The sequence below is a fragment of the Lissotriton vulgaris genome, chromosome 10 (genome assembly GCF_964263255.1).
Source record: "Lissotriton vulgaris chromosome 10, aLisVul1.2, whole genome shotgun sequence".
NCBI lineage: Eukaryota > Metazoa > Chordata > Amphibia > Caudata > Salamandridae > Lissotriton > Lissotriton vulgaris.
This window is the reverse complement of record NC_141698.1, coordinates 500666483-500689740: the sequence shown is the minus strand read 5'-3', so window position 1 is coordinate 500689740 and position 23258 is coordinate 500666483. Positions and strand designations below refer to the sequence as shown.

Sequence of the window (23258 nt, the reverse complement as noted above, 5' to 3'; positions counted from 1 at the left end):
AGCGCTGGTAACTTGTTTCCCCAGGCAGACTGGGAGCCTGTGCCTGCTCTCTCCAGCCCCAGTAACGCAGCTGAGGCTGGAGAGACTTCACTGCGCATGAGGGGTTTGGCTGGCCTGGTAAGTTAGGCCGCACACCTCATGCACAGTGACGGGCGGGCCCACCACTCATCCCCTCGACTCGCCCCTAAGACTTGTTTAAAACCTGTTTTATTATCATTTTATTTGCTGGTGGTGGCAGGGGACGGCGTTTTTGTTGCTGAAAGAGTAAAGCCCCGATTACAAGTGGGCAAGTAAATTCTAATACCTCCGCAAACTCATTTTTGCCCAGGGATTGGAAGAAGAAGTACTGTGGTCAACACCACACTCTCCCCAATTTTCCTGAGGAATCATGTTAAATTCTGCAGAATTTGGCGCAGAGAGCACCGATTACACATGAGAATCTGAAGCTGCATTATTTTCTGCACCCAGGAAGTACCACCCCCCAGGTGTTGGTTTTTATTGGAAGCAGTACACCAACCTTTCCCCTCTCACTCTGAATCAGGGCCTAAGACGACCCGAGGTGCTCTCTTCTGGATGGAATTGAGTAAGAGGTGAGATCAGGTTAATGGAGGAACTACCCAAAGAAATATAATATGGACCTAAGTCCGGAATGTTTTTCATTTCGGATATTCGTGCGGTGTATGAGTACTGTACTCCTGGAAATCGAGACATATGGCAGGGCCCACAACAACGCTTCCTCCTCCCTCCTCGCCCTCCCACATTCCTCGGCGCTGGCCTCACTTTCTTTTTGCAGCGCGCTGTCATCCAGATTACTCCAGGCACCGGTTATTTTTATCGCATCAGAATGTGTGCACACCACTAACCTGTGATTTCATTATTCCAAGCTGAGCACAGAGGAAACTATTATGTCTTAAAGGTGGTTAATTATAAGCATGATTTAACAGCAACATGGCAACTTCTTCATAGATTAGAAATATATGCACAAGTAATCTCTCCTTGCATTGCAGGATGAAACACACAAATCTAGGGTAAATGCGCTAGTCTATTTATTTATTTTAACTATGTATGTATTGGGACCAGATCTGGAGGTATCAAGGCTTTTTGCAGTGATACAAGAAGGAAAGGAAATTACAATTGGTAATAGGAAAGAGTAACTAGTGAAGCTAGCAGCTAGATACAGTGTGTGTGGGTGGACCCTGATGGAACTCCACTGGCTCCCCTTGCCAGCCTGAACCATCTTCAGTGCCAGCGGCATCACCCACTACGGCCTCACGACCAGCACCCCGGCCTATCTGGTTGACAAGTTCACCCCCTCAGATGGATCATGGTAAACCAGCAGCCATGACACCACTAGACTGAGGACAAAGTAGTGTGAAAAAGAAAAAAATAAGTGCCACTGGGATTCATATTAAGCCGCTACGCCAAAACGTAAAAATTGCTCCCCAGATGACTGCCCTTTTCAGTTCTCAAACTTTTTAATGCAGCGCCCCCCCCCCCGTGAAAAAAAAAATCATAAGGGACTCCTAACAATTGTTCACAATTATTCGAATAAACAGGGAATCTTTCAACATGTCTAGCTGGGCTTATTGAAACATTGCAGTTAAGTTCTGTTACCGTTTTGAAAATGAAAACAAATGCATGGTTGCCAAACATACTGCTCTGGTCATACAGGCCCCACTAACCTGCAAAAGTATCCACAGTGTGGTTATCAGAAATGGGCGTGGGGGGTTTTGAAGAACATTCCCTCCCCTTTGGACACCTTCTTCCAGCCAGGATATAAGCGACAAAAGATGTTAGCAATGGCTGAAAACAAAACACTGGGATCACCTGAGGCCCGTCCCTCGGTTAAAGACCCCTGCTGTAAGTGAACAGATAATGTTACAATGAATCAGAGTAGTTGTGTTTGAGTGATGGGTTTTTAGCAAGCATGATTTGATTAAATGTTGCCAGTAAGCACCTCACAGGTGTAGTTTAATTAAATGAGCCACACATTGAAGTCTTCACACAGCCACTGTGCAGGGCTCCCAGGCTGCACTTTATTAGCTGCGTAATCTCTGATTGCACCCGGAGCTGTATTTTCTACTCGCTGAGTGCATTCATTCCACTGTTGTGCAGGAGTGTAATCAGTACACTCCTGCCTTTTGTTAAACCTCTGAAGAGCACAGTTGCTATTAGCGTAAGGAATGCAGCTAACCCTCAGAAAACAAAGCAGCCTAACACTTCGTTTCCAGGAAATGATAGTGATTTAACGTCGGCCCCAAGGCCCTACGCGCATTTAAAATACCAACCGGCCAAGTGGTGCCTGTTTGCGCCTATATACAAATATTGATTCTATCTATGATGGGTATGACTTTGGCACAAACTAAAAATTACAGAGCAGTTTAGTGGATAGAATACTTTGGATTATTATGAAACAAGCATTCTTCAAGATGCTATTCACTATTTATGATTGGTTGATTGTCACCATCATGCCATCAAAGACGAAATAGACCAATGATCTTTAATTAAACACATGAACCTTCAGCAGGTAAAGAAAGGCAAGCTGGCATTAGTTGCAACTAGTTTCCAGCAGTCTGTTTTTACGAGTGACATGCTCAGACTGCTCACTTATGATAAAGAACTAGGTTGTGTTATACTCCTGAGGCCTGATGGGGCACTAGGCATAAACACTGCTAATGAACTAAGCAAACACGAAAACTGTCAACACTTGCACTTTTCAAAAAAGTGCTTAGCAGTGCAGCTAACTCCACGTTGCTCCTCCACTACTGCAACAAAAACACAAGAAGTCCTTGGAAAACTTTTAGAATAACTTCCAAACAGTTTTTGAAAACTTTAACAACTTGCACTAACTGGCACTGACTGGTGGACAGAAAGTCAAACCCGTTTTTGTTAAAAAAGCAACATGGAATTAGAAAAACATAGAAAAGCAAAGAATACAAGAATCACAGCTATTTTTTCATTCTACTTTTATAGATATTACTCCCAAATTTAAACAAAAAAACTTATCTTAACTAATTATTTAAAATATGCTAAAACACACTTAACCGGCAGTTATTAGCAAGCTGTATAACAGAGATCAAAGCAATTAACAGAAGACACTTAAAGCACTCCAATACCTTCAGATCGAGTCTGCTTCCATTTCTAACGATAATGGCATTACTCCTAGTCCTACTCCCTCGCCTTCCTTCAGTACAATTGAGGCCCCGCCTCCCACCCAGACCCACCCCAGCATAAAAACTCTGCCCGCCCCCACCTCCACCTGTACACAAACAAGCCGAGCTAGCACTCAGTTGAACCGCACCGGGAGGGAGGGAGGGTCCTTGAAGGAAGGCGAGGGAGTAGGACTTGGAGTAATGCCATTATCGTTAGAAATGGAAGCATTACCTCCCGTCCCTCCCTCGCCTTCCTTCAGTACAATTGAGGACATAGCAAGCAGAAGAAAACAGGGACGGACAACTGAGTGACAAAGAACACAAAACAGTGCCCCAAACCCAGCAGATCAACATCCCCGGCCTCGCAAAGAGGACAAGACTCCGAAGCCCGAACCCCCACCAGAGGAAAAGCCACCAAGACAGGGGACCGAAACCAACAACCCCACGGAGCAGGGGAAGACAAACACCAGAGCCGGACCAAAACGAACAAACCGAGACCTCCACCCGGAAGGACACCACAACCAGCAGGCATCACAGAAAAAAGAGGCTGGACAGTCAAAACGACCAAAGGAGCCACAGCCAAGGAAGGAGCAGGACCGAACACAGGCAAAACCAACCCGCGACAGAGCCAAAACGCCGAGACACCGGAGGGACAAAGGACGGAACCAGACCCAAAACCAACAGATCCGAACAGCCCAGACAGAAGGGAAACGTCCCTGACAGGGCCCACAAGACCCCCAAGCTCCCCACAGGGACGACGACAGTCCAAAGCATATTCGCCGACCACGCCGACCCCCCAAGGAGGAAAGGCCAAGAGAACACGAACCCGGGACCAAGAACCGGAACACAGGCCGCCACAGTGCATGCAGCAGGCCAGACAGCCACCCGACCAGGCCCACGCGGGGGGGCAAACCCAAAAGGCAAGAGCCGAAACCCAAGACCCGCAAGGGGCCCAGAGGGAAGACCGGACAGGACAACCAACCCCAGGAGCAAAGACCCCGAAGGGAAGGACCGGACAAGGTAGGGAAACAAACACAGCAGACCCGGAAAAACAACCAGATAACAGACCCCAGGCAACACGCAAGGAAGACAGGAGCACCAAGAAGCCGGAAAGACGCCCACCGCACTCGCAGAGGGGCCACCGACAACCCCAGAAGAGCCCCAGCAGGAGGGAACCGCCCCACCAAGAGGAGGCCAGCAGCACGGGAACAACACCCAGAGCAGAACACCAGGCCCAAAAGGACCACACACACCAAGCACAGGTCAGCCAAGAGGAGGACCGACGGGAAGCCCGCAAGCCACTACCAACCAGACCGGAACCCCCAACACAATCGAATCCAGGCGCACAACCACCAGGCAGCAGGCACAAACCCCGCACAGAACCCAGGGGAAGAGCCCGAAACCCCAAAGGGCACGGAGCCACCGGAAGGAACCTCCACCGAGCGCAACACAGCCCGGACAGGAGAGGAAAACAAAGAGCCCAAGGCCAACGAGGAGCAGCAGCAACCCCCGAGAACAGACCCAGGGAGGCCGCACAGGAAAGGCCAGAGCAGCGGAAAAAAACCGGGAAGGGGAAGTCGTGAGAAAACCCAGGACGAAGCAAGAAACCAGCAAAGCAGAACAGCCAGCACACAGGTCACCCACCAAGGCAGAGAGCCGACAGATCCAGCACCCAGCCCACAGAAACAGGACCCAGGCAACCAAGGACAAGGACCAGAAACAGGACCCATCCAATCGAGGCAGAGGACCAAGCCACCAGAACGACCACGGAGCCAACACCCACAGAACCGCAGAGACCCCCGAAAGGGCACCAGGGCAAGCCCCAATGATACAACAGTCGCCAGCAAGAGGACCCTCGGGAAAGCAGCAGGAACCAGAACCGGAACCCGAACCGACCTCAGCCAAGCCCAGAACAGGCCGGTGACCGAAGCCACCACAAGCGGAGCCGGAAGAGCCAGCGAACACCCTTCCAGAAGGCAACAGAGGCCGAGCCACCAGGAGAGCACCCCCGGGGACGGACCGACAAGGGCAGCAGGGACATCAGACCCCGGAGACCAACCCAACAGGAGCCAGACGGACAGGCAGAGAAGAAGAAAACGAGCCCAGGCAACCAGAAACACCACAGAAGCCAGGAGCCCCAGCACCCGCAGCCACAGGACCGCCCGAGGAGCCCTGGGACAAAAAGGCCCAAACCCACGAAGGAAGAGAGACCAGGCACCCGGACAAGGGAACGGGGCAGAGCACAGCCCGAAGACGGCACCCCGACAAACCCCAGGCCCAGAGAGTGGATCAGCGAAGACACCCCAGGCCACCAAAAACCCGATCACCAGAAGAACCACAAAGGACCTCCTGAACAGACCGAGCAAAAAGACACTCCAGCCGCAAGTCGCAAGAGGCTGACCAGAGAAGGAAGAGGGAACACCCCCGCCGTAAGACGGAGAACCACGAGAGCAACCGGACATGCCGGAAGACCCAGGTTGAAGGCCCGAGGCCGAAGGGGAAGGACGCAACCCAGAAAACGTGCGTACCACACAGAGAACCACAGAAAACGCAGAAAAGAAGCAGCGTCAGGGAAGTGGAGAGAAGCGCCCCCCCCCCCCAAAACCCAGGGCACGCCAAAAACCACCAGGCAGAGCCCGCGGAACAGCCGCCCGAAAGGCCAACACACGGAAGGGAACCGGCCGAAGCCAGGAGCAGACCCCCAGGAGAACCGGGACAGGCACAAAGCCGCCGGACACCCCAGCCCCAGCAACAAATCGGGCCGAAGCCAGGAGCAGACCCCCAGGAGAACTGGAACAGGCACAAAGCCGCCGGACACCCCAGCCCCAGCAAGGAAACGGAGCGGGCCTCAAACCCGGGCCCCACCGACAGGAACCCAGCAGAGGGAACAAAAGGCAAGCAAACGGGACACCCAGTCCAGGAGAGCCACCCAGCAGGAACCGGAGAACCGGCAGAGGAACCCCCAACGAACCGGAGGAACCGGCACCAAGCTGACCCAGCACCCATGAACCACCGCACACAGGACCCCGCCAACAGAAACGTCCCGCAGCCACAGAGGAGGAAATGCCAAAGACGACCACCCACCGACAGGGAATCGACCAGACAGCAGTGACAGGAACCCAACAGGGCATGGCACCCAGAAAAGGAGGTAGCAAGCCCGGGCGAATAAAAGGCCAAAACCACAAACACCCGAAAGCCAGAGGAGACACCCACAGCGGGGAGAACGGAAAGGCCCCAGTGCAAGGCACGCGGGAAAGGCAGGACGCCCCAACCCAGGCAAGGCAAACAGAGGGCCCAAGGTGGCGACACCCAGCCACCACGAGCCGCCGATGCCAACTCCATGAAACCCAACAACAAGGAGCGCACAGAAGAAGCAGAGAACAGGCCAACCAGCGCAACAGCAGCAGCCAAAGCTCAGACCCACCAAGCAGCACGGCCAGGACAGAGTCCGGCAGCACAACGGGAGGAAAGGGGCGACCACCACCAAGCAGCAAAGCCACTGGAGGAAGAGAGGGATGAGTAGCACAGAAGCGAAACCCCAGACACCAACCGAGCGCGTAAAGAAACCTGAAAACCCTCCAGGACCAACACAGCGCAGAAGGAACACAGAGGGCAGAGGAGAGACCGCCCCGGCACGTCACACAGGCAACCGCCAGCCGGGCAGGCCACCGTGGATAGAGCAGCGCACAACAGTGGGAACAGCACGGAAAAATACCACGCACGGGCAACGCATGCCACACCCACAGCACCACACACCACACCGGGCATTAAGGTCAAGCCCTAACCAGAAGGGCCGGGAACAGCAAAGAAAGAACCCCACAGTTCCAGCCCGGCAGGAAAAGAGCAAAGCCCCCCCAACCCCCGACCAGCGCAGGAGTTCAGCGAAAAATCCATGACAAGAACCCAGAGCCCAACGCAACGCCAAAGGCGGCAGAAGGACCCCCCAAATCCCAGGAACCAGCCCCGAACAGGAGCCGCAGGACGAAGATGGGAGGGAAGAGAAGCCACCCGCCAAACCCCAGAACACTGGACAGAGCAGCCTCAACCAAGTCAAGCAACAGAAGCAGACACGAGAGGCAGAACACCCCCACACGGAGCCCATGCGGCCAGGGCACCCCAGGGGGACCGGAGAACCAGCAGTAGGGAAGAGGCAGCAGGCCCCAACAACCCCCAGCGACCCAGGGGCAAACAAGCGCCAAGGGTACCACCCAAGGAAACATGGAGCAGTGGCCGGAGACGCACCCCAGGCAGCGAGAGCCCGAGCCACCAAAGGCACGAGAACAGCCGCCAAGCCACAGCACCAAGGGCCGCCCCGCAGGCAATAGAACCACTCAAGCAGGAACAAAATCGGAAAAACGGGCCGAAACCCGCCCTACCTGGCCTCCGGGAGGACAGCATACCGGGAGGAGGCAGCCACACAGCCCGACCCGGAAACGCAGCCCCAGCCACAGGAGGACCGCCGGACACCGCCGAGGATTCCTGAGCCACCGCTCCGCCCCCACACCACGAGGGAGACGAGGAGAGGAGGCACCGCCAGGAGAACGCTGCTGAAGGCACCGCCGTAGCAGAGAACCAGACCGAAGACTCCCCGGCACCGCCACAGGGAGGAGCTGAAAGGTAAGTCCCACTAGGGAGACAGAAAAAAAACAGGTGGAGGTGGGGGCGGGCAGAGTTTTTATGCTGGGGGTGGGTCTGGGTGGGAGGCGGGGCCTCAATTGTACTGAAGGAAGGCGAGGGAGGGACGGGAGGTAATGCGCTATATGAACGTGCAAAAAGAAAGTCAGATACCCCATCTGTGGGATCGATTACAATGTCGTCCGGAAAGGTTCCGAACGGGATTCGGATTCAGCGAATTCGATTCGGAACCTATCTTTCCGACTGAATCGGATTCTTTTCCGAACGACTGAGCACGATGAAAGAAAACCGTGCGGGCTCTCCGAATGAGTTCCAAACAGGATTCAGGCAGCCTGAGTCGTTAAGAGCAGAATCGTACAGCTCTATGGACACAGTTTTCGAACAAGTGATAACGATGACCAATTCTGCCAGTCGTTCCGAATCGGTTTGTCCGACATGAAGCGGCTGTCGGAATCTGACTTTGGGGGCCCGTAGCAGGCCCACCTTCACCCGTAGGCCTCTGGATAGGGCCCGTGAGGGTTCCCATGGGACCCCTCTTTACAACCATTGCATAGTGTATAGTGTGGCAGGCACCATGGGGTGCCTGCCGCAGGGTGCAAGGTTTTCCCCAACTCCCCCTTTTTAGGTCTCGCTGAGCCAGCGCATGCTCTGCTCCAAGACATTTAGTATCGGGGTTTTTAAAGTGCTGCCTGGTGGCCTACCGCTTGCGTTCACTCAGCGTGCACGTGCACAGCCGCCATCTGCCTCCCTAGCCGCCATCTGTCTTTTCTCCATCTGGTAACTAAGTGTTTTCGTCGCGTGCTTGTTGTAAACCTAGTGAAAAGCAGCATTTTGTTCATATTTTGTATTTTCACTTCTTAGTGAAAGACTGAATTTTGTTCATGTTTTGTATTTTCACCTTCATGCGTCCGTTTTGCAAGACCCTTCAGTCACCAGTACATTTTCTAAAACGAAACAGTCGAGGCTACACATCCTGGCGCTTTCACTTTTGTTCGCAACCCTCACACTACCACGGCCGCCGTGCTTTAGTGAATGCTAGTTCCAGCCATTACAAAATGCTTCAACTCCTGCAGCGCATTATGTGTGTTGAAACCTAAGCCTGCTGCTGCGGAGCGAGAGGCGGGAAACCATTGTCTTCATAAGGAAAGAATGCTGTGTTCCTTGGGCGATCGTAATGCATGCAATTCAGACTTTAAACATTCCTGAATGGCCTCCGGACCTGCCACATCGGAAAGATTTGCTACATAAAACCCGATAACTTTGCCATGTTTCTTTTCTTTTTTAATTGCCGAGCAGTTTCGTTTTGCCTGCCTGGCTCTGCCCAGTGCTTGCATGCATCCCTGCTGCAGCCTGTACCCACATTCAGAATGTTCACGCATATGCTGGCGGGGGGCTGTGCATACAGGAGCACCAACATATTGGCACAAATATCTAAAGGCACACATGAATGTGCGCACCTTCTACCACTTTTCTAACTGGTGTAGGAGTTGAGGAGCTGTAATGGGATGATGACGGGCGCAGAGCGCTGGCTTTTAAAAAATCACTCTGGTGACTTCCCTTTCAGAACACAGCTGATCTATGGGTCACAGTGACAGGGTGCATGTGTCTCGGAGTCCTACATGTGCGCCCTGGTGTTTGTTGGCAGTCCAGCCGAGCTAGCAACCCTGCCTTCCTGCAAGGTAGCAGTGCTTGCTTTTTCCAGCAATGCTACCCAGTGCAATTTACGTTTCGAGCTCCCTCCTCCTGTTTTTTTCTAGGTATTTTTTTATCTTCTGCTTTTTGAAATGCCTGTACAATGAGCGGAAGCCCTCGCCTCCCTCCACCTGGTTTGCACTGGTATGATGAAAAGTATGGCGATACCACAGCAATGCCCGACACTGCGCAGTCCAAGTGCAGAATAACTCCAAAGGGCAGGAAGGTGTAAATTACCTCCACCAAACCCAGCATTGTGTATGTTCTTGAGCGCAAACCAGAAGTCATGTCCCCCCTGTCCCCATCCCCCTCCAGCATTGCCTTGTCCTAGCACCGTTCATGGTCAGGCATGCACAGCACACAGGCGCAGGACATGACTACTCCCATCAAACCCGTTTGCATAGTTTTATAAGGCAGGCCTCAGACTTGTGCAACTACACTTGAAGACTCATTTGACAGTGCCAATTTGTGGTAATACGAAATTGAACATAAACTAAAGCAAGCAGCGATAAAGTCCTATTTTTAATTACTATTTGATCCATATTGAAATGCATAACATAGGTTTCTTGTACAGAATAGCGAGACAGATCAGTAGCGAATGGTGCTTGCATGTGGCGATATTTCATTCTTAAATTGTATATTTTTGATTAAAAGGGAGCACCCAGTGCTATTACCCTCATAAAAGAGGCCTCACCAAGCATGCCTGAAGAAAAAGCATTTCTTGAAAACAGGAAAGCAGCCCAATAAACCCGTGGCTGGTACATGTGTGTTGACAGAATTCTGAGTCCGTTAGTAGGTTTTTTGGTGCAGGTGATGTTTAAACTTTCAGTGCCTGTCGGTCTTCTTCGGGTGTCTTAGGCGTCACATCTCTCTCTGACAGAAGCTCTTTACCTATGTGACAAAGTGCAATAGTGAAACACCGACCTTGCACATGGCTTTATAATGATACGTAAACGCTGGTTTGCAGCATGGAAGTTTCCATCTGCAATGACTCTGAGTGACACACATACTTTGGGGCATACACTTAGATCACCAGTACATTGAATTCATGGTTGCCGGCTACACCACTACCATGCATACTCTGAAGGAACGGCTTTTGGACAGAAAACTACCACGATTAGAAACCTATGCAACTGCTTTCTAAGTGCATGCCAATGAATGCCTGACACATCTTCGTGCCTAGCAGCGCTGCTCTAAGCACAAAGCATGTTGTAGCACCTAGTATAATGTGCTGCATTACTAAATACTTATAAGGTCCCAAATGCGAGACCTGTTGGCTATGCCAATGCTGTTTCAATGGGAGCCTGTGTTCTCGTTCGGAACCCAGGCTCCCATTGAAGGCAATGCGAGTCCGATCGAACGATGTTTGGAAGCATTGTAATCAGTCGGATGGACTCGCAGAACTCGGTTCGGTCAGAAACGATTCCGGAACCGATTCAGTCGGTAGAGTTTCCGGACGACATCGTAATCAACCCTCAAGTCTAAAATAAAGAATGAAATGGACTAATAAAACAATTATACCAGTGATATATTTTTGAAGGCTAAAAATACTTAATCAGTAAATTGAAAAGGCTAATTACATGTAGTAGGGAGGACAGGTTGATGTTCTTCTCCTCCATGACATTGAGATACAGTTGAGTGTGGTCCTCATAATGGAGAAAATTATCACATGTTCGCAAGGAAAAGATATGTATTCATCATTTTCTGACCCCCATTAAGTTTGGTTGTGTTTTTGTCACTGCATGCTATCCGTAAGAATCCGGTTTTGTTTTCTGGGTACCCTTTATTCTGAGCTACCAGTCATGTTGACCACATTTTTGTTGTTCTAAAGGGACGATAGAGTTGTCAGTAAACCTAATGTGTGCAAGAACGTGTCCATAGCAAAACTGTGAAACTTTTGGCCGTTTGGTTCTAACACTTTTAGTAAATGTGCTCCCCCGAAGCCTGCATCAACAATATAGGGCAACACACTGGACAAGATGGATTTACAGAAGCTCACCACCGCTCACACGAATGCATTCAGTGGATAACAGATTACCTACTTCAAAATAATTTCGATATTAGTGACACTGAATGGGATGCGTTTGAAGATTATTTCAACTGATCCAGATTTGAAAATGATTTCAAGCAGTTCGACCCGTATATGAATCTATATATCTCGTGTAGTAACCATTACCTGTCAATCTAACCTTTTGTTCCCATCCTTCTCCCCTATTCAGCTTTGAAGAGCCCGGCTGCATTCCATGAACAGATCAAAAGTTTGGAACGAGCCAGGGTAAGAAAGTGCCCACTGGATGGTATTTTAATATTGTCCAGATATATATTTATTCAAGGCAGTTGCAAACAAAAAAGTTGTGATCATATGTTAAAGTGCATGTGCAAAACTCCGGTTTTACAGTAGTAGAAATCCATTAACCACTCTTTTTGCAAAACCAAAGTCTGCGGCTGGCGTTGAGCAAATTCTCAAGTCATGTATACCCACTGTAACGCAGAAATGTTCTGCAAGTGAGTAAAGGTTAATGTATGTGGGCTCGGTTTAAAGAAATTCACCTGTGCACACTGCTGTGGTGATTGTGGTCAGAGGGACTAAATACAGCATCTGAATGGAAGGAAGTAGAAACATATTAGTTATACCCAGGACTTTGGCTATTAGTCCAGAAGATAAACATGCTGGCAAACGTGGCCTAAAGACTGTGTTCAAGGACTATGCCTTAGTGTACTGCTAATGACTGCACAGAAGATATCCCAGATGGGAAACAGTCAGAACACCGAAGTCTGAACTACGCATATTCCCACTACGCAAGATCTACCACACTTGCCTAAACCACGCATATACCGTAACCACGCATATGCATGGTTAAGGCAGTGCGCGGTCTAACTGCTGGAGGATGTAAGGAGTAAGACGATGTGGTTTGAGGGCAGTGGGCGAGGTTGGGGTAGTTTAAGGGACATCGCGGGGCAGGGGAGCGGGGTATTGTAGAGTTTTAGTCCTCAGGGCAGTGGAAGGGTAATGGGTAGTTCGGGTACTTTTTAGGGCTGAGAGGGGGCTGGGGTAGGTTTTAGGGCAGTAGAAGGGGTTGGGATAGTTTAAGGGATATCGTGGGGCGGCATAGTGTAGGGTTTTAGGCCTTTGGGCAGTGGAAGAGGAATGGGTAGTTGGGGTAGTTTTTGGGGCTGGAAGTCGGGGTAGGTTTTAGGTCAGTGGAAGTGGTTGGGGTAGTTTAAGGGACAGTGCAAGGGGGTGGGGTAGTGTCAGTTAGGGTGCATGGTTTTAGGCGTTGAGGCAATGGGAAGGGAATGGGCAATTGGGTTCGTTTTTAGGGCGGGTCTGGGGTAGGATTTAGGGCAGTGGAAGAGGTAGTTTAAGGGACGGCAGGGGAAAGTGGAGGTCGGTCGTGTAGGGTTTTAGGCCTTAGGGCAGTGGGAGGGGAATGGGTAGTTGGGGTCGTTTTTATTAGTGTTGGGGTTCGGGGTAGGTTTTAGGGCGGAATAAGCATTTGGGTTAGTTTAAGGGATAGCACGGGGACAGGGGTGGGGGGTCGTCATGGGAGGCGGGGTAGTGGCGACCTTAGCCACACATACCCCTTTAAAATTCATGCCCATACCACGAAATTTCGTGGTAAAGGCATGCGTGGTAAAGAATACATGGTTAAGACACATTTGTGGTAGAGGCACGCTTGGTAAAATCATTCGTGTTTCTATCATACAAATATCACAGATACCACAAATTAAATGATCAGTGACATCACATCTCTATTTACATCATGGATTAGTTCACTGAAGCGGCAAATGATTGCTCTTTCACACATCTTTTAATTGCCTCTGGAAATGCAGCCTGAGGGATGAAAATTATACTGCATGCTTCCTTTTGTAAGAAAGTCTATTTTGTTACATGTTTCTAGCAAGTGTACACCTGTACATGACATCACAAATGCCATCATTAAGGACATCAGAGGTGCAATTAAATATTACATCATCATTATCAGTGACATATCAGAAGGTGTGAATTAATCCTACTTTCTACATCTGTTAATTCACAGTGTAAGCACAGCCTTGCTAACTATGGGTTCACTGCAGGGATATCTGTAATTTGAAAACAGAACTGCAGTCTTCCATATCGAACTAATGTCTGTGAGGAAATGTTTCCTCTTAATATAACTGCATCAGTCTTTCCTTCTGTATGGATTTGCTTCAGAAACATCTAGATGTTGACAGTAGTAGACCATCATTGCAGCTGCATTTAAGGGCCAAACTGTGCACCTAGATCCTGCTGGAAACGACTGCTGGCTTCGCTCTTCAGTGTGTTGGTCTGTGAACCAATTTGACATAGTAAAAGGACGTGCTCAGCTGGCTATAGTGAAAACATTAATGCCTGTCCCAAGGCCAGATCCTGAATCCAGAGCCTTCAGAGCCCAGGCAAATGTTGAGCCCAGTGGGGTGCAGGAGTGGTGAGCAGTTTGTAATGTCACAGATCGATTCGTTACTATGCTTCTAAAGCGGGCAGTTAAACGAGTGTGTCTTCATGCTAGGTTCATGTCTTCGTCATAGGAGATAAACCTAAAGAGGTGAAAAAAAAAATTCAGATTTTTTTATAAGAGGGATGGTCAGTGCTTGAGGGTAATAATATTCTTAAGAGCTGCTGTGCAATTAGAGAATAAACCATCCACACGAGAACAATGGACATGTGGGGTAGTAAGAAGTGCGATTGAGGCAGAATACAATAGACGCGACCCCAAGCATCAGAAAGGGTCAGCTGTTATGGACAACTACAGACTAATGGAAATGCTAATATATAATACCAGGGTCTTCCCTGCAGAAGCCCCAGAAGATGGGGGGTGGAGGGGGAAATTGATGCATTACAGTGGTATGCAAAGATGCAGGGTTTGGACTCAATGGGAACATTGTGAGGGATCTTAAAATGATCTACAATCTCATGATTGAAACTACGTCGAAGGTGCTGTGCTCGACTTGTGCTCTCAAATGTTTTTATGCAAAGGAAAATGCTAATAAAATGTATTAATATAGCAAAAACAGAATAGAATATATGGTGCACCGTTATCATTCACCATGCAATGCTTGAAGGTGACTCACTTCTCAGGCAAAACCGATTCAATGCAGCCCATGGCAGAGAAAACGTTTCTCATCAGCTGGAGCCTGTGTAGTAGCTTGGAATGACCGAATGTGCCTAAACACGATTAAAGGACCTAAAGGATTAAGTCAGTGAAATCCTCACCATCCAAGGATAGCCTTTTATCATCCATGGCTGCAACGAGGACCATCTCTGTGGCATGCGCTTGGCAGAAGTCACATTGGGCCCCAGATAGACCAGCAATCTCTTACAAACAGCATAACCATAGCGTGTTAACCGTCTTCTCTAATATTTGCCTTGACTCTGGAGGAGGAAGATGGGGAGATCGTTTTTTAGATCACTAGGTTTTGTGGAAGGCTTTTGCAGTAAGGTTATCACAGTCGCCTGTGTCAGGTGAGCGAAAAAACAAGCTGTGGCAAAGCAGCAATTTGGACTAAGGTTAATGACAGGTGCCTTAGTAGTGGAGACACTCCTTAGGTGGATGAGGGCAGGGATCATGGGGAGACCCCAAATTACTTGAGTCAAGGCTTTCAGGAATGTTTTCTTCTGATGGAGGTGAAATCTGATCAAGACAGTTTTCAGGAACACTTATATTTATCCATCTACCCAATGCAAGGATTGCTCAATTAATGAAATGGGAAAAACGATTCTCCTAAAATTTCAAAATTTAAGAAAGAAACTAACACAATTGTGAAATGTAAATAATTCATATATATATAGATTTACAGAGGCATGACATATAGACACACACAGTATTATTCCAAAAACAATAACAAAACAAAAACTCCAGTGAAAATGTAGTGCACAATACAAACAATTATATACACAAAACACAAATACAATACAATCAACAAAAGCTCGATATTAACACATTCATTAATATCAACGTCAAATTCATATGAGAATAGTCCTATGCTAAACATATAAAGTTAATGAAAAATTCAAAGTTCAACATGGACTACAACGTTTGATTTTTTTAAATACGTCGACTTTTCGACCCACTATTTTCAGTGCGAAATTTATGACCATCGCTATGGGGTCTTCATCAGGACTAGAAATCGAGTTTGTGCTAGTGTGTTGTCAATCACAGTAGCCTCATTATAAAAGGGTCTTCTTAGAGAATACGTAAGGCTTCCTTCAATTCCTAAGTAGTAAAATCAAAATTTCCACATGAATGGTGCACAGCACCCAAAACAGGGCAAAAAGGAGTTGGCCTAACGGATAGGGCGTCCGACCTCGAATCTGGGGAACTGGGTTCGAGTCTCGGCAATTACCCTGAACATCCTGTGATTCTGGGCAAATCACTTAATCTCCCCATGACTAACAAAAAATGAATGTGTCCTCATGTAATGCAACGGGTGCTATCTAAAGCGCTCTGATACCCGATTCGGGTCAAGTTCGCGCTATACAAATCAGTAAAAAAATAAAAATTTTATTGCGAAGAACCATATCTTCTGTCTTCCAAAATTACTCTTAAGGAAGAACTAACTCCGGCCTTGAAGCTTGAAGATCAACAGATTCCTCTGTGCTGTACGGGCTCATAGTCGCGGAAAAAACGAAAGTCTGTGAGAGAAGACGTTTTTAACGCGACTCTCAGCTCGATGCTAGAGCGGTCAAACGGTTTTAATGCGCCTGACTTGACATGTGCATAAATCACTGGTCGGTGCACTTCGGGACCCAATATTAAATGCCTGTACAGCACAAAGGAATCTGTTGATCTCCGAGCTTCAAGGCCGGAGATAGTTCTTCCTTGAGAGTATTTTTGGAAGACAGAAGAAATGGCTCTTCGCGTTTAATTTGCTGTGCACCATTCATGTAGACACTTTGACTTTCCTACTTAGGAATTGAAGGAAGCCTTACGTATTCTCTAAGAAGACCCTTTTATAACGAGGCTACCTTGATTGACAACACTGCATCACACACTTGTTTTCTAGTCCTGATGAAGACCCCATAGCGATGGTCATAAATTTCAAACTGAGAATAGGGGTCAAAACGTCGACGTATTTTAAAAATCAAATGTTGTAGTCCATGTTGAACTTTGAATTTTTCATTAACTTTATATGTTTAGCATAGAACTATTCTCATATGAATTTGGCGTTGATACTAATGGATGTGTTAATATCTAGCTTTTGTTGATTGTATTGTATTTGTGTTTTGTGTATATAATTGTTTGTATTGTGCACTACATTTTCACTGGAGTTTTTGTTTTGTAATTGTTTTTGGAATAATACTGTGTGTGTCTATATGTCATGCCTCTGTAAATCTGTATATATGAATTATTTACATTTCACATTTTGTTAGTTTCTTTCTTAATTTTTGGAATGTTGAGAGAATCGTTTTTTCTATGTCATTAATTGAACAATCCTTCCATTGGTGGGTGGATAAATATATGTAATTAACCCCTTTCTTTTCAGAATATGATGATGATGCAGCAGAGTGTTCTTTTACTGTAATTGCACCCAGGTTCTGGACATTACTGGGTTACCCCATTGATATTAATAGTTTTTAGGAATAGGCAGCAATGAAGGGACAAGAGTGAGAAAAAATGCCGGATGTGGGGAATGGGTGGCATAGAAGTGCAATTAGTTTTAAGTTTAGAGTGAAAGACCAAAAAAACTATCAGTGAGGCTTTATAAAGACTGTAAATAAAGTAGACGACACCTCAGGCCCTGTCAGTGTTCCAGTCACCAGGGTAGATAACCAAGCTGGTTAACCAGGTCAATGTCAGAAGCAGAAAACTTTGCAAAGGTCAATCTAATTGATGGCTTGGATAACTAAATTAACATGGATTTTCGAGTGATATACTGCATTGCTGTGCTTAGAGAATAATTTGAGATTAAACAGAAGAGTGTTAAAAGAATTGAAGTGCTGTCAGGTTCATTGCGTAAACTGCAGCAGTTAAAGTTTGAGTCAGGGCATCCCCATTGGGCGAGGAGGAATAACAAGGTTTAAAAGAGGAATAAACAGAGACAATTTAATAGCAACAAACACCAATTCTCTCTTTTGTGATGCAGAACTCCTTAAATACCACCCACCAAATGTAATGCCTATGATTTCACACTATTTATATCAATAACAACAGAAATGAATTCCCTAGCAATCACTAAATAACGATAATTGGTCAATAAAATGTTACATTATTTCATAGAGGTGTCACCACTAATGTCTATAATAACTATAATATCATTAGTAAACCTATTATGTAATTTGTGATGCCATCTGTCTGTTATGAGGTTATAAGCAGTGCACTTGATGGGTACGTTAGGATTTTATGGGGGGGGGGGGGGTGCAATTTATGGTTTGTGTAGCTGACCACTTTCAAGAGTTTTTCAGTTTTATCTCACAATCATAACTTCTCTTTAACTGTTTTTAAAGGTATTATATATATTTGTGTACTATCTAATGGGTAACTTCGGTGTAGTATGATCCAATAATTCCTTCAAAGGGTCCTTGATGACCTAATATACCATGAGGCCAGAGTTCCACTCGTTTGTAAATGTCAGCAGATGTCAGCTTTGTTGATCCTAGTTCACTTTATGTGTTTTGTATTTTTTATACTACGTATTTTATTTTGGTCAGTTGACAAAAAGTATTTAGAGTAAATAGTTCATTGCGGCTCATTAAACGTTAATAAATAGCTTTTGATGTAAAAAGTAGCTGATATGTTTATAAACAGGGATTCTCCACACCCTGCTATTTAATTATGTGCTAAGAAAAAATCTAGTTTATTAAATATTTTAAAAATTAAACATCAGGAGGGAAGGTGAGAATTGCAGAAACACCACCCATTTCCCCACCCTCATTTTAATAAGGTGCCATAAACCAGGAAACTTGCTCTTTTCTTTTTTCACCTTTATTTAGACTAATTAAAATGTTTTTCCCACTATTTTTTAATATAACTTCTTAATCTTTTGCAGTGTTTTTGCAGCATTTAATTTTTTTTATAATTCTGTGCCACATTAGATTTGCTATGTTAGAACTAATCTGTATTTTAAGCCATTATTTTCAGGGTTTTTTTTTTCTAGACGTTACCCCTTTGTATTAACATTTGACAGCTTTTTAACATGACACATTTCTTGAAGAGTGACTCCTTTAACTAAACCATTTTTTTTTTCAAGACTGAAAACTTTCTAAAGCACAAAATTCGCAGCAGACCTGAGCGTTCGGAGCTGGTCAGGATGCACATACTTGAAGGTACGGTTGGACACTGCTGTATGCTGTGTTTTTTTCTCTACGCTTAATTGTGGTGGTTCAGCTCAGCTTTGTTTCAGAACGCATAATTCACTGAGCGCTCAGCGGGCCAACAATGCTTTAATGGTTCCTCTTTTTGCCGTTCAGTGCTGCCTTAAGGCCTTATGATTAAGTCTGTCCTTATGGATTCACTTTGGGAAATGATAGTGCCACACCGGAAATGCTTGTTCTAATGTAGTTGTGAGAAGAATGTCATGTATGCAAACTCACATGCTTACTTTGAATCTGAGAAGTGTAGGTTTTTTTTTGTAGTTTTTTGCCATACCTACTGTTTGAGCCCAAAATCTTAATTTTTCGATGCAGAAACTTGGGGAATTCAGGACCCTGTGCCCTTCATTTATAAACATATGTCACATCTCTGCTTGCTGACAGCAAATATAAACCTGTGCTCAGTCCCTGGTAACGTTACACAAATCAGTCAGGCTTAAATTTATTTAAGCAGTGCATACACAGTAGAAAAAGTCACACAAAACACAATAGATTTCTACCACCAACCAATTTTAAATTTAAGATAAAAATGTATGAGTACGATAAGACCAAAATGACAAAAATGTAATAAAGGTATCCAGAGATATGAATTTTTGAGGTTTTGAGTGGAAATAGTGCCAAAAATCAAACAGTACTAATAATAGCCTATAGAGGCAGTAGACCGAGACCTAGTGTGGTTTAAGGCCAGCCGTGACCGCGTTCTAGCCTGATTCACCAAGTGGATTGGTCCTGGTGAAAATCTTGAAGTAATAAAGCTTGAAATAGTTAAAAGTCCAAATCCACGTGCTTACCTTTCGCGACTGGTCTACCTGTTACATGTACTTTGTACTGTGATGCTTTACTATGCTTTAATTCAAAATGCAAATAAAACTTTCTTAAACTACTATGCTTTCTTTTGCCTCAATAAAAAACCATTTAAAACTAAAAGTCCAAATCCAATATGGGACTTTGTAATTTCTTTTGAAGAAAAAGTTGTCTCCCCTTGGACAAATCTGAACGTGTAGCCTCTGGGGTGTAACTGCTGGTCGGTCTGTTAGGGCTCTGGAACTTATGAAGTTTGTGCTTGAAAAAGTTTCCAAGTCCAAAAACAGAACGGAACTATGCCATGTTATCCAAGATGCAGGAGCCTTTCGGAGGGGATAAATCTGATGTTCACCCCGAAGTCATGGACAATTTTTGCGCTGGGTCACCTTAGCTCTGAAGGAAATATTTCCAAAAGTTTCTAAACTCTTTACTGGTGCCTATACAAAAACATAGTATGACCTTTTGGAGGGCACCTAGAGACTACCATCATGCCAGGCAGAGGCCACAATCAGAGTCCAGACCAAGTTCCAGTTCCAGTTGCCACTGGTCAGCTAAGAATTTTATGAAAATGGCCACTTGCAGATTTTGGGTACCTGTAGCCACACAGGAGGTCAGCTAAATGACCATTAGAGTCCACCTCTTCATCTGGAATACAAGGGGGAGCAAGCAGGTCATGTTCTTCAAAGCTCCTCAAAGGGTATAGCAGTGGCATAACAATAGTCTCCGTTGTGCAGGGGGCACCAAGCTCCAGGGGGTCATCTCGGGAACTTTACACTGGTGGGCCTGAGGCTCCTGTTGAGGTCTGGATTGTGGGGGCCCCTTCCATGCACTGAGCAGGAGGCCCCTGTCAAGTTTTGTTACCCCATTGGATTACAGATAGCAAGTCCATTAGTTTTATGTTCTTCCACTGGTCTAGAAAGTATTCTGAGGAAGGTTGGGTGAGGGTTTAGGGTTCACTGTCTATGGGTGGGAAAGACTGCAGTGCACTCTTTAACAAATTGGATAAGAGTTCTAGAGGGCAATCCAGCCCAAATTTCAGCAGTTCTTGCTTGCCCGCTGCAAACAATTTCACAGTTTCCCTCACCCTCAAAATCCAAGATGGGGAAACCTTTCATCCCTTGTGCAGAGCCTGTGTGCCCACACAAAGGTGTGGCCAGGGTAATGAGCAGTCCCCTCTGTGGTCACTCAAAATTGTTTGTGGGTGCTAGCTTTCCTCCCACTGAGTTTTGTGCCAGCATAACCAGGGGGCCTCTCCATGTGTCATCTTACATTTGTGACAGGTAAGGCTCCTAGGAAGTAAATTACGTTTTTGGGCCCACCCCAACTATTCTTCCTATCAAGGAAAGAAAAATACTTCTGACTCCCAAGGCAATTTCTCTGCTTTAGGAGAAGTTTTCACACCTAATTCATGCCAAGCATTGGGAAGGCAGTTACTGGAGAGCTAATTTAAAATAGTCTCTGCAGGTTCAGGCAAGGTAAAGGTTACTTTCTAAAAGGTAAAAACTTCCCATATATTTATTATAAATCTAACTATTACATTGGATTGTTATTTAATATAAAAATACTATTTTAAATGGTGCCTGTAGTTTGTACAGGTCAAAATGTAAAGATTACATTGTATTAGCAATACATTAACTTCCCCTCTGTGCTGCCTACATCCTGACCAGTGACAATGTCATTTTGGGACTATTCCCTGGGGTAACATGCCATTTCTAATTTCACACATGTTCCACTCTTACATTTTATGCACCACACCTTGTGGGCAGCATGTTTTTTCAATATTTAAAATACGGTTTTCCTACTTGTCAAAAGAGTGATCTGGCCACGTCTCTACAACATAGTTCATGCTGTAGCTGTCACGGAAGGCCTAAAGCCATGTTTTCACTGCCACTGTTGCATAAAGTACAGAGTATAGACAAGAGTGTATTAGATGGGACATTTAAATATTTAAAAAAATAGGTGTTATCTTTAGAAAAAGTGGTTACCAAAGTTATATCAAGTATTCAAGACAGATGTTCGACTGACCAGGTCAGCGATCTGCAACCTTTTCTGTTGTAAGAGCTACTTCTGTTCACTGAAAATCATTGCGAGCTACTAATATTATCAGTGCCCATGCAAGATGATCAGCAGTCATCACCCCAGTGCATCAGGCAGGGTCGACAACAGTAATTTAAAAAGGGTTTTAACAGTTTTGAATACCTCTATAAAGGTAATTCAAAACCACCATATTAGTACTGCACCAAGTTTGTAATAAGTCTCCGCAGTACCACATGATGTACAACTCAATTATCAGCTTTAAATATAACATGACATAACGTGTATTTGTAAAGTACACATTCACCCAGAAGGGTATCTCGGAGGTGAAATAACAATATGTATTGTAACCCAAGGCAAAATGGCATTTTTCAACTCGAAATTCAATTGGAAATGTAACTGTTTTCCTCCAAACATCAGCTTGTTAGTCTTGAAAATACATATATTTATTTTCTCAAAAACGCACTGATCTACAATAATAATGCAACCAAGCAAACACTTCTAATTTAGTAGTCTGAGCTGCACACAAATGAGATACTTGCAGTTAGCTGGAGAGCTACCAGTAGCTCCTAAGCTACTTGTTGGAGAAGCCTGGACTAGATATTTTCACTTTTCCTGAATCGTGTGATAAGGTCACACTCATGCACCTGAAGGCATTTTGAGACCAAGAGAGAAATTCTGCAGTGCATCAGCGGCGGCTCATCTATTAGGGTAGAGGAGTGTGGCCGCCCCTGCTGCCAGCTTCGCAAAAGGTGAAAAATAAATTGCTAATAAGTGAATTTATTACCATATTATTTTTCCTATTCTCCAGCCCGAACTGAGTTTGGGGACTCCCCTTGCTGCAGGGGAGTGATGCTCACTCCACCAGTTTACACTGTGCAGGCCGCTTTGGCCGTCTGTCTTGCGATGGCTAGCCTGACATGGCAGTATAAACCTCTGCACCTGGCTGGGGGACCTCAGTAAGCATGGAGCCAGTCTGCTCCTGCCAATCCTGGTGCTTCTGTATTGCTGCCTGTGCAGCATGATGAGAGCAGTGCCTGGGTTGGAAGAGGATAGTTGGAGCCATTGATGAGGAGTTGGAAGAGACGGCAGAGAAAAGTGAATCTTGTATTTATTTTAAGCTAGCCTCAAATGGTCTCTCACCAGTTTGATTGATTGGCAGCAGCCACTACAACAGATGCTAGCAACCTCTGACCCTTTACTTCCGTTTAATGGTGCCCTCACAGATACACTGATGGCTATTTTGTCGGAATCATGTTCTTGCCTGCCTACAGTCAGGTTGCCAGACATCTGCAACTCTACTCCAGAGAGCCTTATTATACAGACACTGGCCAGTAAAGTGATTCTTAATTAATTCCCTCTGCCCCTCCAGAAGAGAATGTAATAGGATTGATGTCTTTATTAAAAACGTATGATTATTCAGCCAGTTTGGCCCTGTGGTCTGTAAACCCTGTCTTTTTTTTGGGCTGATACAACCATGCCCTTTGCAACATAGGCCAGTGAGATCTTACAGGCAATCCTGGAGGATCATAGCAACTCCTTGGCCCAAATGATGCATAATGGGTATGACACATGCAAATATGTTATCCACGAAGTTTTGGATACCAGGGACT

The 23258-nt window shown here is 46.1% G+C and overlaps 1 protein-coding gene across 3 annotated transcripts in view; it reads left to right on the top strand.

The window, feature by feature from the left end:
* Positions 1-23258, top strand: part of MRTFB (myocardin related transcription factor B) — a 364509-nt gene that overhangs the window by 144385 nt on the left and 196866 nt on the right. For all 3 annotated transcript variants that reach the window (XM_086941355.1, XM_086941357.1, XM_086941356.1), the window contains exons 3-4: positions 11699-11754; positions 18687-18762. In XM_086941355.1, coding sequence (XP_086797481.1) covers positions 11699-11754; positions 18687-18762 — 132 coding nt within the window. The remainder of the gene's footprint in view (positions 1-11698; positions 11755-18686; positions 18763-23258) is intronic.